We start from the raw sequence: 15,820 nt of genomic DNA on the forward strand, positions 1-15,820 counted from the left end.
AAGGTGTTACAATACATGAGCTTCCGTAGTAGTGTTACAATACATGAGCTCCAGTAATGGTGTTACAATAGGGGGCACATCTTAGATCTGATTGGTGGGCCTGAGAAATTATGCATAGAGGATGTGTTGCAAGTGAAGGGAACCAGAGGCTTCCCATGGTCCCATGATCTGATCATTGTCGGATCTTATTTTCCTTGAGCTGGAAAAAAAATAGGAAAGGTTGTTGGGGAAAAAGTATGCTCTCCTGAGGAGATGGAGGCAAAATAGACTGAGGAGATTCAATCTGTAGATAATATGGAGACAGAATGAAAGTGGATGGATGTTTAAAGAGAGGGTCAATATTGCAGTCAGATAGGGGAAATTACTTTATTGTTAAGTATTAGGGTATATCCTAATACTTTGGGGACTGTTTATGCTTTATATAGGTAGGAAGGGGAGGAGGGCTTGGGAGATAAATGGTCTTTAATATTTTTGTAAGAGGGGCTAGTTTGTTTAGGATTTGTTCATTGACCGTTTTCCAATGATTCAGGAAGTCTTGGTCAGGGATAGGGAGGGATAATAATGAGTTATCTATTTTGTTCCAGTATTTTGTTCAGGGGGTACTTTGTTTCTATAATAAGAGGTTACTCGTGGGGGGGGGACAGTTTGGTCATTCATACCTCTTTCCAGAATATGGTGAATTTTAGGAGTAGGTGGTCCAACCAAGGTACTTTGAGAAACCGTGGAAGCCAGTCAAAAAGCCGCTCAGCGCACTCCTGCTCATTGCCGCTCAGCGGAAGAAGAAACTGGATCTCACGGCCACTACCATAGACCGGGTTAGCAGTGAGGCAGGAACGCAGAAAGCTCGCTCCTGCCCGCTGCACCTCTGGACCATCAGGGATTGTCAGAGGAGGTAAGAGGACAGGGTAGGGAGGGGGGACAGAGTGCAGCCTGGGAGGGAGGGGGCTGGGTACAGAGTCTGACAGGGGAGGAAGGGAAGGAAGGAAGGAGGATGGGTGAAGAGCCTGACAGTGAGGGAGGAAAGAGGGCTGGGTGCAGTGCCTGACAGGGAAGGGAAGGAAGGGGGCTGGGTACAGAGCCTGACAGGGAGGAAGGGAAGAGGACTGGGTGCAGTGCCTGACAGGAAGGGGGCTAGATGCAGAGCCTGACAGGGAGGGAGAGAAGAGGGCTGGGTGCAGTGCCTGACAGGAAGGGGGCTAGGCGCAGAGCCTGACAGGGAGGGAGAGAAGAGGGCTGGGTGCAGTGCCTGACAGGGGAGGGAGTGTAGGGGGGCTGGGTGCAGAGCCTGACAGGGCAGGGCACTTGAATATTAAGCCGCCCAACTTATATTCAAGTCAACCATTTTCCTCCTTTTTGGGGTCTCGACTTATATTCAGATTGACTTGTATTTGAGTATATAAGGTATATTCTTCCAGTGTTGCTATATTCACATTACCCCTCTCTTTAAGTCACTTCATTTGCTCTCTATCGATATCCATATACAGTTCAAACTCCTATTATTGACTTCATCCTGCAGCTCCTCACTATCTCTCCTCTTTCCCTATACTCCTCCCTGGGAACTCTGTTCATCAGGTAAGTCTCTCTTATCTATACCTTTCTCCTCTACTGCCAACTGCAGATTCCGTCCCTTCTATCTTGCTGCATCATATGCCTGGAACAGATTGCCTGAGACAGTATATCAAGTTCCGTATCTGGCAATAGTCAAATCTAGGCTAAAAGCCCACTTTTTCAAGGCTGCTTTTAACTCTTATCCACTTGTAAAGTACCAATATCTGCTTGATCATTCCTTGTGTGAGAAATTCCTTAACCCCTATTTGTCCTGTTTGTCTGTTTTGATTCGATTGTAAGCTCTATTGAGGCACAGATTGTCTGTTATAAGTTTAATGGACAATGCTGTGTACATCTGGCAGTGCTATAGAAATGATAAGTAGTAATCTAATTGAGATAGCTGAACTCATTTTCTCAAAGGGGATTTTTTTTTAACATACACTAATCTTTAGGAAAAAAAAATAACTCTCACATACTGTCACTTTAAACTGCAGGAAAGACAAAAAAATACTAAAAGAAATTGACCCAGTATTGTGATGATTAAACGGATGTACTGTGTTTATTATTCTTTTTGCAAATGCAAGCTAATAAAAATCCTAGCAATGAAGATCTGAGTGCTGTCATCATCATCTCAAAGTTGATGAGAACTTTCTGTATAGCTAAGGTACATAAAAACATAAGAACCACCATACAGAATCAGACTGACGGTCCATCTTAGCCCAATATTCTGCTTCAAACAGTGGCCCAATCCAGTTCACAAGTTCTTGACAGAATTTCAAAAAACAGGAAGTGTCCATGCTGCCAACCCTCCTGATAATAGTGGCTTTCTGTGTGTCTACCTTGATAGCAGCATAAATCTCCAAAACCAGGAAACTTTGTCCAACTAGTTGAACATACACAAATTCTCAACGTTGAAGGAGACCAATCATAAAATACTAATAATAATATACTATGAATTGCCCAGCACGATTTGTAATATTGGGGAGGGGGAACCTCAGACACCCCTCAATTTAAGTATCTAATGTACTTACACCTCTTGATCAGGATCAATCTAATCACAGGTCAAAAAAACAAACAAACTCAAAACATATAATATTAACATGAAATAGCACAATCATATCAATAGGCACTTATCTTATGTCTTCCATGATCATAACAGGGACCTGTTTCACTATCTGCTTCATCAGGGGATCCAAAAAAAAAAATCACTTAATGTAGTACCACAAAAATCATCACCCAAATTCTAGGGATCATTGGGATCATGGAAAACATAAGATAAGTGCCTACTGATATGCTCCTCCTATTTGATGCTAATGCTATATGTTTTTTTGGGGGGGGAGGTTTAGATCTATGATTAAACTGACCCCAAGCAAGAGGTACAAGTACATTAAAAGTAAATTGCAGTAGTCTATGAAATTATTGAAAATCCTTTTGTTTGTGCAAGCTTTTTCCAGATTTATGCTGGCTTTTACAAAGCTGTGGTAGATTTTTTCTACCATGGGCCGGTGAGGTAAATGCTCCAATGATCACAGAATTTCCTATAATCATCGGCACATTTAACTTGCCAGTCCACGGTAGAAACCTCTACCACAGCTTTGTAAAAGAGCCTTAGGGCTAGATTCACTAAGCTCATTGATCGTGTCCCAACCAGTTTGCAAGCCTTTTCTGACCCCGACTCGATTCACTAACCTTCTGTCCAATCCGATCTGATCCACACATGCAACTGAGGGGAAATGGCATGCATAAGTAGGAAGGCAGCAATTCACTAAATAGAAGATGGAACACCGACTGGACTTGACGATCCAAAAAGAAGCAACTGCTGAAGACCAGTCATTCACGTCCTTGCCGACTGTCCTGCTCTTTGCCACCCTGAGATCCCAGTATCGAAAATAAAACCATCAAAATAAAACATCTCCCTTGCGCAAAAAGCACCCTGCTCTCTGATACCCTGCGAGCCCATGGTTTTAACCCACGGGTTTAAAGCAGGGCTGCACTATGGCGTGTTCTGTTGTGTTCCCCTGCAAAGCGTGTTTTGTTCCATTGAAATTATTCTTATGGGACCAGCGAGTGCAGCCACCCCTTCCCCTTTCGTTTTGACCTCAAGCTTGTGCGGAGAGCAGGCGTATGCGTGAATCACATCTACAGGCAAAGAGGATGATCTGCGCATGTTAAGAGGGCGTGTGTCTGATTACTTCATTTGCATGAGGACGCTTAGTGAATCGGTCGCCCGGCAAGACTCGGCCATGGATCACCCAGATTGGTAAGCTTTAGTGCAGGGGTGTCCAACCTTTTGGCTTCCCTGGGCCGCATTGTCCGAAAAAAATGTTTCTGGGGCCGCACAAATGCACAAACGCTGCAGCGAGACAGAGGAGGGAGCCGGCAAGACGGTAAACACCAAGGGGCAGCAGAGGAAAACACTGCATCACCCTCGACCGGGGCCGCACAAAATACTTCACTGGGCCGCAGGTTGGACACCCCTGCTTTAGCAGGTCAGCTATGATATGCTTATTCATGTCTTTTTATTGTTACCCACTTAATAAGCGGGTTCTAAATAGAAACAAAAATCCCAGATACCATTCAAGTCTTGATTTGCAAGCTCTGTCAGACATTCTTTTTAAAAAGATATAAAAGGATGCACTGGGGGGAGGTGTTGGTTGATTAAATACTAAAACCACAGCAGGATTAATCTTCTGGCTGAGCAGGAGTCTTGTGTGACATGCTGTGCTGTAAATCTGCAGTGGCCCAGCAGGTTCTGAAAATTGCACAGCTGATTTCAGAGACTTTCATCCCAGAACTTCCCAAATCAACCACTGAACATTAAGTATTGCAAACAAAGGCAGATTTTGATTTCATCTCACTGTAAGTTGCTAAAGGGTGACTGCCTAGAAACAGAAATGGCCAATTGGTGTGGTTATACATTTTAGTAGCGACGTTTCAAAAATCGATTACTGCAATTCATTATATAAAGGGTTATATTGGAAAGATATCAGATGTCTCTAACTGATCCAAAACACGGCCATTAAAATCATTACAAACTCAAAAAGATATGATCATGTCACTCCTTTGCTAAAGAAAGCACACTGGTTGCCCATCCCACATCAGATTAATATTAATAATAACTTTATTTTTATATACCGCCATACCACAAACAGTTCAAAGCAGTTTACAGGGGGAGAGACTGTATACAGACAGCGATGTTACAGAGAACTTTAAGCTTAGTTAAGTTTATCTGGAAGTGCTTTGGAAGTACATCAAGGTTGAAATGGAGTCCAAAAAATTTGTCAAAGAGATAAGTTTTGATTAACTTCTTAAATGTTTGGTACGAAAGTGCGTTTGAGATGAAGTTTGTTCCATTTGCCTGCTTGGAATGATACTGTTCTATCGAGCTATCTCTTGTAGGTACAGCCCTTTAAGGATGGAAAAGCGAACAAGTAGGCATTGCGTGTATTAGTTCCTCTTTTGACTTTTAAAATTCAAAAGACCATCTAGCCTACATTCACAAATAGACTCCTAATTTCATATGATCCTCCCAGAACTTTAAGATCCGCTTCTCTAAACACTCTCTATGTCCCCTCATTAAAAAATGATCGGTACCCATCGTCCCTCTATCTTTTCTGTGATGGAACCTTCGACCTGGAACTCCCTCATATATCACAGCAGAACAAAACATAGATAAATTCAAGAGTAGTTTAAAATGCTTTCTACGATTGATTTATCCTTTCTGCTATTTCTTCATTTCTTTAACTGACCCCCCTACTCTTTTCCTTTTGTTGTTATCTTTTCTTTACAAATTGTAGTTCTCCCTCCTTTCCTCTTATTTGCTATCCTTCTCATTCTCGAATGTGTTTGGTCTGTTTAGGTCTTGTCTGTTATTTGATGTTAGTACCCCGTTTTATGTATTATTTTAATGTACATCGCTTCAAATTTTATGATTAGCGTTTAATCAAATTTTAATAAACTATGAAACTTTGAAACTATTTAATACTGTTAATAAAGCTCCCTCTCTGAATGAATTCATTTTATTACACTCAAATCAAAACACGTTTTTACCTCTGTATGACTGCGTACTTTCCTATATACCGTATTTCCCCACATATAGGCCGCCCCAGTGTATAGGCCGCAAAAAATGCCTATACATGTTTTAAAACTCTTAGATAAGCCGCCCCATGTTACAAGCCACAGCTTATCTAAGAGTTTTAAAACCACATGGGGTGGCCTATACATCCCTCCCCCCCCAGTAAATATCGTGGCTCTGCCGGCTGCCATGTCACGGCCGCAGTGCAGGGCAGGAAGGATCTTCAGCATCCAGCTGGCCCTGCGCTGTTTCCTCAATGCCTGCGTCAGTTCTCAGTGAGCGACTGAGTTGGTGCATGTTCTTAAAAAGCTTGTTATCAATTTTTTTTCCATGCGTAAACCTGTGCATGTTGATAAGGTGGTGTATAATTTTACACAACCCATGGGTGGGCAATTCAGGGCTTTGGTTTTGGTGGGGCGTGAATTGAGTCATGAAATTTGCATAAAGGTTGAAAACTAGACATACAAGAAGCATACAGTATCTGTGTTCATTTGCACCAACTTCCAAGCTTTTGTAAACTAAGCTACATGGTATTACTTTTAAAATAAATAGGAGGAAATACTTTTTCACTGAACGAACAGTTAAGCTTTGGAACGCGTTACCAGAGGATGTCGTAACAGCAGTTAGCATATCTGCGATTAAAAAAAAAAAGATTTGAACAAGTTCCTAGAAGAAAGTCCATAGTGTGCTATTGAGATAGACATGGGAGAAGCCACTGCTTGCCCTGGGATTAGTAGCATGAAATCTTGCTACTATTTGGGATTCTGCCTGGAAGTTGTGACCTAGATTTGTCACTGCTGGAAGCAGGATACTAGGCTAGATGGATCCTCGGTCCTACCCAGTATGGCTGTTCTTGTGTACAACAAACTATAAAAAAGAGTGGAGGTAACTAAATAAAGACTCACCACTGGTTAATAAAGCCAAACATCGGGCATTATTATAATAAAATACCATATAAATGCAAATGAAAGAAAAAGCCTCAGAGGGGCATAATCAAAAAAAGCGTCTAAGTCCCCTTTTGGCCTAAGTCCCTAAACATTCAACCCAGAAGCAGGGAAAGTGTCCATAACCAAAACAAATGTCCATGTTTTGATTATGGCCTTCCTCTGCCTAAACGCCCAATCACCACTACGTCTAAAAGTACCTCCACAGCACGTCTACACTTTATAGCCATAATGAAACAAAAACACACCTAGGCCACAAACGTCCAACAGAAGGAGCCAGTCCTTCGCCTAAAAGCTGGATTCTGTAACCGGTGTCTGTCAAAAACAACACCGGTTACAGAATCTCCCCCCCCCACAACGATCCAAGCAGGAGGGTGCCCAAGCCCTCCTGCCAGGTCAAACCGCGACCCCCCCCTCCCGACAACATCGGGGCAAGAGGGAGCTCAAGCCCTCTTGCCCCGCCGACTCCCCGACACGATTGTGGCAAGAGGGAGCTCAAGCCCCCTTGCCCCCCCCGACACGATTGGGGCAAGAGGGAGCCCAAGCCCTCTTGCCCGCCGACTCCCCAACAATATCGGGCCAGGAGGGAGCCCAAGCCCTCCTGGCCCTGGCGCCCCCCCCCCCGGCTAGTTGTTTGGGCCAGGAGGGAGCCCAAACCCTCCTGGCCCAGCCGATCCTGCCCCCCCCCCCCACAACATCGGGCCAGGAGGGAGCCCAAACCCTCCTGGCCACGGCAACCCCCTACCCCCACCCGCACTACATTATGGGCAGGAGGCCCTCCTGCCCTCGACGCAAACCACCCTCCCCCCAACGACCGCCCCCCCAAAAAAAACCTCTGACCGCCCCCCCAGCCGACCTGCGACGCCCCTGGCCGACCCCCACGACACCCCCACCCCCCTTCCCCGTACCTTTGTTTAGTTGGCCGGACAGACGGGAGCCAAACCAGACGGGAGGCAGCCAACGATGGAATGAGGCCGGATTGGCCCATCCGTCCCAAAGGCCCGCCTACTGGTGGGGCCTAAGGCGCCTTGGCCAATCAGAATAGGCCCGGGAGCCTTAGGCCCCTCCTGGGGGCGGAGCCTGAGGCACATGGGCCCAACCCGACCATATGCCAAAGGGGGTCGGCCAGGGGGGTCGCAGGTCGGCTGGGGGGGCGGTCGGAGGTTTTGGGGGGGGCGGTCATTGGGGGGAGGGGGGTTTGCATCGAGGACAGGAGGGCCTGGGATCCCTCCTGCCCGTAAGGTAGTGCGGGGTGGGGGTAGGGGGTCGCCGTGGCCAGGAGGGTTTGGGCTCCCTCCTGGCCCGATGTTGTCGGGGGGGCAGGGTCGGCTGGGCCAGGAGGGTTTGGGCTCCCTCCTGGCCCGAACAACTAGCGGGGGGGGGGGGGGGGTTTGCCAGGGTCAGGAGGACTTGGGCTCCCTCCTGGCCCAAACAACGAGCGGGGAGGAGGGTCGCCAGGGCCAGGAGGGCATGGGCTCCTTCCTGGCCCGATATTGTCGGGGAGTTGGGGAGTCGGCGGGGCAAGAGGGCTTGTGCTCCCTCTTGCCCCGATCGTATCGGGGGTGCCGCAGTTGGCTGGGGCAAGAGGGCTTGAGCTCCCTCTCGCCCCGATGTTGTGTGTGTGTGTGTGGGGGGAGTGATGCATCGCGGCAGGAGAGATGCCTCATCTCCCCTACCACGATGCCATCACTCCTCTACCCGAACTGCCGCGGGTCGCGGCAGTTCAGGTAGAAGAGTGATGGCATCGCGGTAGGGGAGATGAGGCATCTCTCCTGCCGCGATGGTTAGGTTGCTGGGCCGTTGAACTGATGGCGCCAGTGGCCATCAGCTCAGCGGCCCCTTTTTCGGCACTTAGACCTGGTTTTATTTTGTCTAAGTGAAAAAGGTCTAAGTGCCAACTAAACTGTATTGGTTATACCTGTTGTACGGCTAGGTGTAGGTCGGCCCACCTCCCGCCCACTGCCCGCCCTTTCCCCTCCTCTAAACACACCTCTTTTCTCTCTGTGCGTTTAGTGGCAGGGGAAAGGCCTAAGCTGTTTTTAGATACGTCTAAAAACCAGCTTTGGTTATGGGTACTTGGACGATCAGGCTTTTTGACCATTTAGCCATTTAGGACACTTTTTAGACGTTTTTTTTTATTATTATTATTACCCCCTCAGTCTAAATAGTGAGGGAAAACCACTCTACCAAACATAAATCATGGGCATAAAAAAAACTTTTGTTGCAGAATATTGTATATTTAATAGTAATGGGGAAAAAAACCATGAGGGATAAATAGCAATCCTTTGTGCAAAAATATGCAGCATATACAGCAAAAATTATGTGCAGCCAGCTAACAATCATTTCTTAGCCTAATATGCAGTGAGACATTATTTTATAAGGACACATTTTCCTTTAAGATACAAGGCTAAAAAAAAGTGCAGGGGGGACTGTTACTTGAAAAAGGATATGTCCTGCCAATCAGTTTTGCATCATTTGCTATCAAAATGCTAGGGAAGCATGAAGTAGAGAATGACACGGTGACAAAATTCATCACCGTTCCCGTCCCCGCGGATAACCACGGGAAACCATCTTCATGTCATTCTTTAAGGAGAGAGGGAAGAATCAGAGTATGAATGGACACAACCACTGACCCACAAGCTTTGCTTTGAAGAATGCTGGTATAGAAGGACTGAGGTTGAGATAGACACTACAGAATGACAGTCTCTGGTATCTAGAGCAGATCTTGTGATGTCATAATGCCTCATTCCACCAGTGCCTAAGAGCCAATCATATCAGTGATGTCACAATGGCTTCATTATCCTTGGCTCACATAAGAATCAGAGTATGAATGGCCACAACCACTGACCCACAAGCTTTGCTTTGAAGAATGCTGGTGTAGAAGGACTGAGGTTGAGATAGACACTACAGAATGACAGTCTCTGGTATCTAGAGCAGATCTTGTGATGTCATAATGCCTCATTCCACCAGTGCCTAAGAGCCAATCACATCAGTGATGTCACAATGGCTTCATTATCCTTGGCTCACATAAGCACAGCCACTGACCCGCAAGCTTTGCTTTGAAGAATGCTGGTGTAGAAGGACAGAGGATGAAATAGACACTAGAAAATGACATGGGTTTATTTCCCGCGGTTATCTGCGGGGACGAGACCGGTGATGAATTTTGTCACCGTGTCATTCTCTAGCATGAAGCAAAGTCACAGTATTACAGGGGGATTAATTATAGACTCATTTGATGGATATGATTCCCTCAAAAGTCTTCCAATAATGGAAAAGCACACAGGGCTTAAAAGACAATATGAAGAACTGTTAGAAATATAAAAATTGTCTTTCAAGGTACTCTTTAAGTTCACCTTTACCTTTTCCTTTTAAAGATGAATGCAAACACATGCGGACAAAATCATGAAGGAATAAAATCAGTACACTGCTTACCCAGTCACACAAGTGCAGCCCCCACAAGTCATTCATAATTGGTATTTGTACACGGGGTATTATAATTAACCTTTGTTACTCGTACTCTATTCAAGTTTTGCACTAGAACGTGGAGATTTTGTGAATAGCTCCGAGGCACAGAAAACAATTTTTTTTAAGGCACAACTTACCTCTACTTTACACTGTGTCCATTCCCCAACAACCCAATCATAGCAGGGATAAACTGGGCAATTTTGGTATTGAGTGAGCTGTGTAGGGCAAGGCCTCCCTTCCCCTTGTGTTTGCATAATTATATTTCGAGACCGCCTCGTTTGACCTAAAGAAAGTAGAAAAGATACGCAATAGATATTGCCAATTTATTTTGCATTATATAATTATGTGGCATTTCGCAAATATGAGGTGGCCAATTCAATAACAAGTAAAGGATATTTCTATAACAGGGTTTCCAGTGCCCAGTATGGGCCAGATTCTATAAATGGTGCCTAGCTAAGTAGGTGCTATGAAAAGCGGTACCTACTGCATTGCAATCAAAGTTAGGTGCGATTTGTAGAATCACACCTACCAGTGTCTAACTTGATTTAGAATAGACACTGGTAGAAGTCATAAGGTTAGGTGCTAGAATATTAAGGCAAGGTTTTCTTGGCGTAATATACTGGCACCTGACCCAACATCTAAACTTTGCCCCTAACCATGCCTACTTTCCATGTAGGCAATGATAGACGCCAATAGGTGTCTCAGTGTAGATACCTACCACGAGACAATAGGAGTCTACCCAATTAGGCACCTACCAGCTAATTAATTTTAAAATTCTTTTTTTAATTGGTTCCTAATGATGCTTTTAATTATCAGTGCCAATTAAGTCAATTCAAAATAATAAGTCAGGTGCTTACATAGGTAGGCACCCTGATCTAGGCACCTACTGGTAGGCACCTTTTATCTAATCCTGAACATAGTTCATCAGAGGATTTATGGTATTCTACCTAGGTATCTTTGCAAATGTTTGACCTTACATAGGCCAAGTAGGTCACTGAGATCAGAAAATTTTATGCTGTTAGATCTACAGGAAAGAGAAGAGGTAAAGTATGTAAATACTGTAAAATCTACTTTCTCTATAGCTGGACCCATACTGTGTAATGAGATTTCTGGAAAAACTAAGAAAAATGATAGATCTACAACCACTACTCCAGGAAGATAAATTACTAAAAGAAATATTCCCGGCTCCAACTGTGCTGGCTTTCCGTCAGCCACCGAATTTGAAAATTGGTAAAAAGCAAGCTCCCCACACAAACCCATGAAGAAGAGAATGGCACACATCCTTGTGGTGAGACAAACTGCAAACTGTGCAAGCATATCTCAAAGGATCCTATGGTCACTCATATGGGAAAAACATTCAGTATAAAGTTCATCTTCTAATGTGGTATACATCATTCAGTGCAAAGAGGTATGTTACGTCGGTGAAACAAGCCAAACGCTAAAGACCTGAATCAATCTACACTTCTCCCTCCTTATTCGCGGTTTCTACACTCGCAATTTCGATTATTCACGGTTTTTTCATGAGTGCAGAAACAGGAACTACTGTAAACTGAAAATCCAGGAAGCAAAGTCCTCGCTCCCGTCCCCCCGAACTACACCTCCCAGGGCTGCCCTGTGAGAGGATGTGCCTTCCCACACAGATCGCTGTAATGTGCATGCCGCAACTCTCCGCCTCAGCAACTGGACTTGCAGAGGCTTTGGAGGCAGGAGTGCGAGGCCGTGGCTGCTCTGTCGAGATTCCCAGGAGTGGGAGAGGAAATCCGCGGTGGGCTGCCTCCCCTCTTCCGCCCCTTCTGCGCTCCCGTCCGGTTCCAGAGGCCGCATAAGGACCATCCGAGGCCAGTCCATCCCCTTTGTGGGGAAGCTGCCGACACGCTGAATATGTAGAAAGTGCGGGAGCTGGTGAATAAAATGTGAGTATGGCTTCCTCCGGCCAGGGAAGAGATACCCCCTGGCTCCCCCTGCCCACCATCCACCCTCTCTCTCAGCTGCTGAGGAGGACCCGTCATGGCAGCGCCGGGCTCAATTTGAAGGAGGCCGCAGGCAGGGAAGGGAAGGCTGAAACACCATATGATAAGTTATTCACGGTTTTTACGTATTCACAGTTCAGTCCAGCACCAATCACCGCGAATACGGAGGGAGAAGTGTACATAGATATCATATTAAGAATTGCAAAACTAACCAGGATGTCACCTCTGTAGGACAACACTTTGGAAAAACTGACCACTGCACCAATGATTTTATAGTGAGAATACTAAAAGGGAATTTAAAACAACCCAAGAACGTTAAACCTTTGAAATCAAAATGATAAGGTATTTTGACACCTACCAGATAGGACTTAACAGAGATCTGGGCTTTCTTTCCCACTATTAAGACAATACAATGAAACCTTCCGCCCAATGTACAGCGGCAGCCAAAAAAGCAAACAGGATGCTAGGAATTATTAAAAAAAGGATGGTTAGCAAGACTACGAATGTTATAATGCTCCTCTATCGCTCCATGCGACATCATCTGGAGTACTGCGTTCAATTTTGGTCTCCTTATCTCAAGAAAGATATAGTGGCACTAGAAAAGGTTCAAAGAAGAGAGACTAAGATGATAAAGGGTATGGAACATAAGAATAGCCTTACTGGGTCAGGCAAATGGTCCATCAAACCCAGTAGCCCGTTCTCATGGTGGCCAATCCAGATCACTAGTACCTGGCCAAAACCCAAGGAGTAGCAATATTCCATGCTACCAATCCAGGGAAAGCAATGACTTCCCTCATGTCTTTCGCAATAACAGCCTATGGACTTTGTCCAACCCTTTCTTAAAACCAGCTAATCTATCCACTCTTACCACAACCTCTGGCAATGCATTCCAGAGCTTAACTATTCCTCCTATTGGCTTTAAAAGTATTTTCCTATAACTTCATCAAGTGTCCTCTAATCTTTGTAATTTATGATGGAGTGAAAAATCAATTCACTTGTACCCGTTGTACTCCACTCAGTATTTTGTAGACTTCAATCATATCTCCTCTCAGTCGTCTATTTTCTAAGCTGAAGATCCCTAACCTTTTTAGTCTTTCCTCCTATGGGAGGGGCCATAGGCACCTGAGCCAATTAGAGTCTTAGGCCCCTCCCTGGTGCATCCCAGAATGCACCGGGAAGGGGAAGGCCCGCCATTTTGCAATGGCAGGCCTGCTGGCAGTAGGGAGTGGGCATCCCTCTACCTGCAGGGGGGGCTTGGGGGGTGGCAGGGGGATCTTGGGGGTATCGGGGAATTGTCAGGGTTGAGTCAGGGAGTGTCAGGGGGATCTTGCAAATGTTAGGGTGGAGTTAGGGAGTATCAGGGGGATGTTGCGGTGTCGAGAAGTGTCAGGGGTGGAATTGGGGAGTATCAGAAAGGAGTCAGGGAGTGTTTGGTGGGATTCAGGAGATGATGGGGCCAGCAGCAGGAGGGAGTGGGCATCCCTCCTGCCTTGGACTGTGTTGGGAAGGCTCGCCGTTGCCGCTCCTCCTACAGTGGACAGTTGGGGGGAGAGGTGGGGGGCTTCAGGGGTTCCGGCAGAGATCAAGCCAGGGGTGGGAAAGAGAGAATTAGTCTGAACTGAGGTTTCCTGTGCCTACTACCGTGTTTCCCTGAAAATAAGACAGTGTCATATTAATTTTGGGTCCAAAAAACACACTAGGGCTTATTTTCGGGGGATGTCTTATTCTTTTCATGTACAATTATCATCTCTCCCTTCCTCTCCTCCACCCCAATCCTCTTTCCTTTCTATCCCCCACGTGTGCAGCATCTTTCATCCCTCTCACCCATCCCCTTGTACCTTCGCTCTGCAGCATATTTCTATCCCTCCCTCCCTCCCATCTCCCCCGTGAAGCAGAACCCTTGAGCAGTATCTTTCTTTCCCTCCCTCCCATCCCCCTCGCACAGCTGAATCACGCCTGATCTGCAAGACCAACATACCTCCCTCAAAACTGCAGCATTGGCAGTGCTTTAAACAGGCTGCTTCGCAGTCTTCTCCCGCCAAGTCCTACCCTCTGCCGCGAGACCGACACCTCCCTTCAATCAGCAGCATTAGCAGCACTCTAAACAGACTGCTTCATGGTCTTCTCCCACCGGGGCCTTCCCTTTGCCATGTTGCTGATGACATCATGAGTGATGCGGCAGAGGGTAGGACCCGGCGGGAGAAGTCCACGAAGTAGCCTGTTTAAAATGCTGCCGACGCTGCTATTTGGAGGGAGATATCAGTCTCGCGGTGGGAGAGTCAGCAGGGTTCGGACAGGAGGGAGAGATGTAAAGATGCTACGCAGGGGGATGGGTGGTAGGAGGGAGGAGCACGGGAATATTCAGGAGGGGCTTCGGGGGTGATCTAACTAGGGCTTATTTTTGGGGTAGGGCTTATATTAAGACTCACCCTGTAAATCATGTTAGGGCTTATTTTCGGGGTAGGTCTTATTTTTGGAGAAACACTGTAGTTGTGCTTTTTGCCGATATTATAGCAATTTTAAAATAGCTCCTCTAAATGCTAGCATATGAACTGTAACAGAGACTTTCTATGCTAAGAAAAATAAAACTATGCCTTAAACTTCCTTGATAGTACTCAAAATAAAATAAATTTCCTGAACTTACCTATCTAACTTTAAGTCTCCCTTTCCCCAAGTTTGCAAGGAATTTCCCAGCATTCCCTGGAAGTCCTCTCACAGCACCCTCTGCTGGACTAAGGGGAAACATCAGCCCTGTCCCATTTATGCACTTGTGGTTCTTTGATGATTCACACTGCAATTACCCCCACACCCCTTTTACAAAACCGCAAAAGCATTTTTTAGCACAGGCCGGCGCGCTGAATGCTCTGCGCTGCTCCCAATGCTCATAGGAACTCTACGAGCATTGGGAGCAGCATGCCGACCTGCCCCCAAAACCACTTTTGCATTTTTGTAAAAGGGGGGGGGGGGGGTTAATGTGTCAGTAGGGCCCTTTTGAACTTTTTTTTCTTTAATCAGTCACTGTGATTTGATTGACAGATAACTGAACACAGCGTATATCCTGTGTCCTAGCAGAAAAATAAGAGCAAAACCGATTCCATTCCATCCCACTAACTCCTGAATCCTGCAGTCGAATAAGTAGTAGCTCATGATCAATCAAATGAAACACAGAGCTAAGATCCAGCTGAAGCAACAATACTTCATGTTCTGAGTCAAGAAAACAAAAATAATGTCATTAATCATAGAAATCAAAGCAGTTTTAGTACTGTATTTATCACATCATCCTGACGGGAATGGGTGAAAAGAGCTGTTAGAATTCCAAAAATCAAAATTGAGATAGGATAGCATTCTGGCAGAATTTTGATAAATAGGGGAGATTAGCAATGGGTCAAAAATTTGAGTAGGCTGTGGGATCCAAGTCTGGTTTCTTCAAAATGGGCCTAAGAACTGATTGTTTCCAATGTACAGGTACCAGGTCCTGAGTCAAACTAGAATTATCCCCCCCTCAAAAAAAAAAAAAAAAAAAAGAAAACCGGTGACAAAATGGAAATTCACATCTCTAACAACTATGCAGGAGTACTATCAAAGGGTAACCCAGAAGGATGGATAAAAGATATGTTGTTTATCAAATCTGACAGCCGATAGAGGACTGAAGATACAGAAAAGTACAGTAAAATCTTGGATTACAAGTAACTTGGTTCGCAAGTGTTTTGCAAGACAAGCAAAACATTTTATTAAATTTTTAACTTGATATACAAGCAATGTCTTGCAATATGAGTACATACAGTATACATCATCACAACTGAGCCGATGGTTCTTCT

General features: G+C 45.4%; 1 protein-coding gene across 7 annotated transcripts in view; it reads right to left on the reverse strand.

The window, feature by feature from the left end:
• The window catches only part of THSD7B (thrombospondin type 1 domain containing 7B), a 924,116-nt gene that overhangs the window by 72,143 nt on the left and 836,153 nt on the right, over nucleotides 1–15,820 (reverse strand). For all 7 annotated transcript variants that reach the window (XM_033944565.1, XM_033944564.1, XM_033944562.1 and 4 more), the window contains one exon: nucleotides 10,170–10,315. In XM_033944565.1, coding sequence (XP_033800456.1) covers nucleotides 10,170–10,315 — 146 coding nt within the window. The remainder of the gene's footprint in view (nucleotides 1–10,169; nucleotides 10,316–15,820) is intronic.

Source organism: Geotrypetes seraphini, chromosome 5 (genome assembly GCF_902459505.1).
Source record: "Geotrypetes seraphini chromosome 5, aGeoSer1.1, whole genome shotgun sequence".
Lineage (NCBI taxonomy): Eukaryota > Metazoa > Chordata > Amphibia > Gymnophiona > Dermophiidae > Geotrypetes > Geotrypetes seraphini.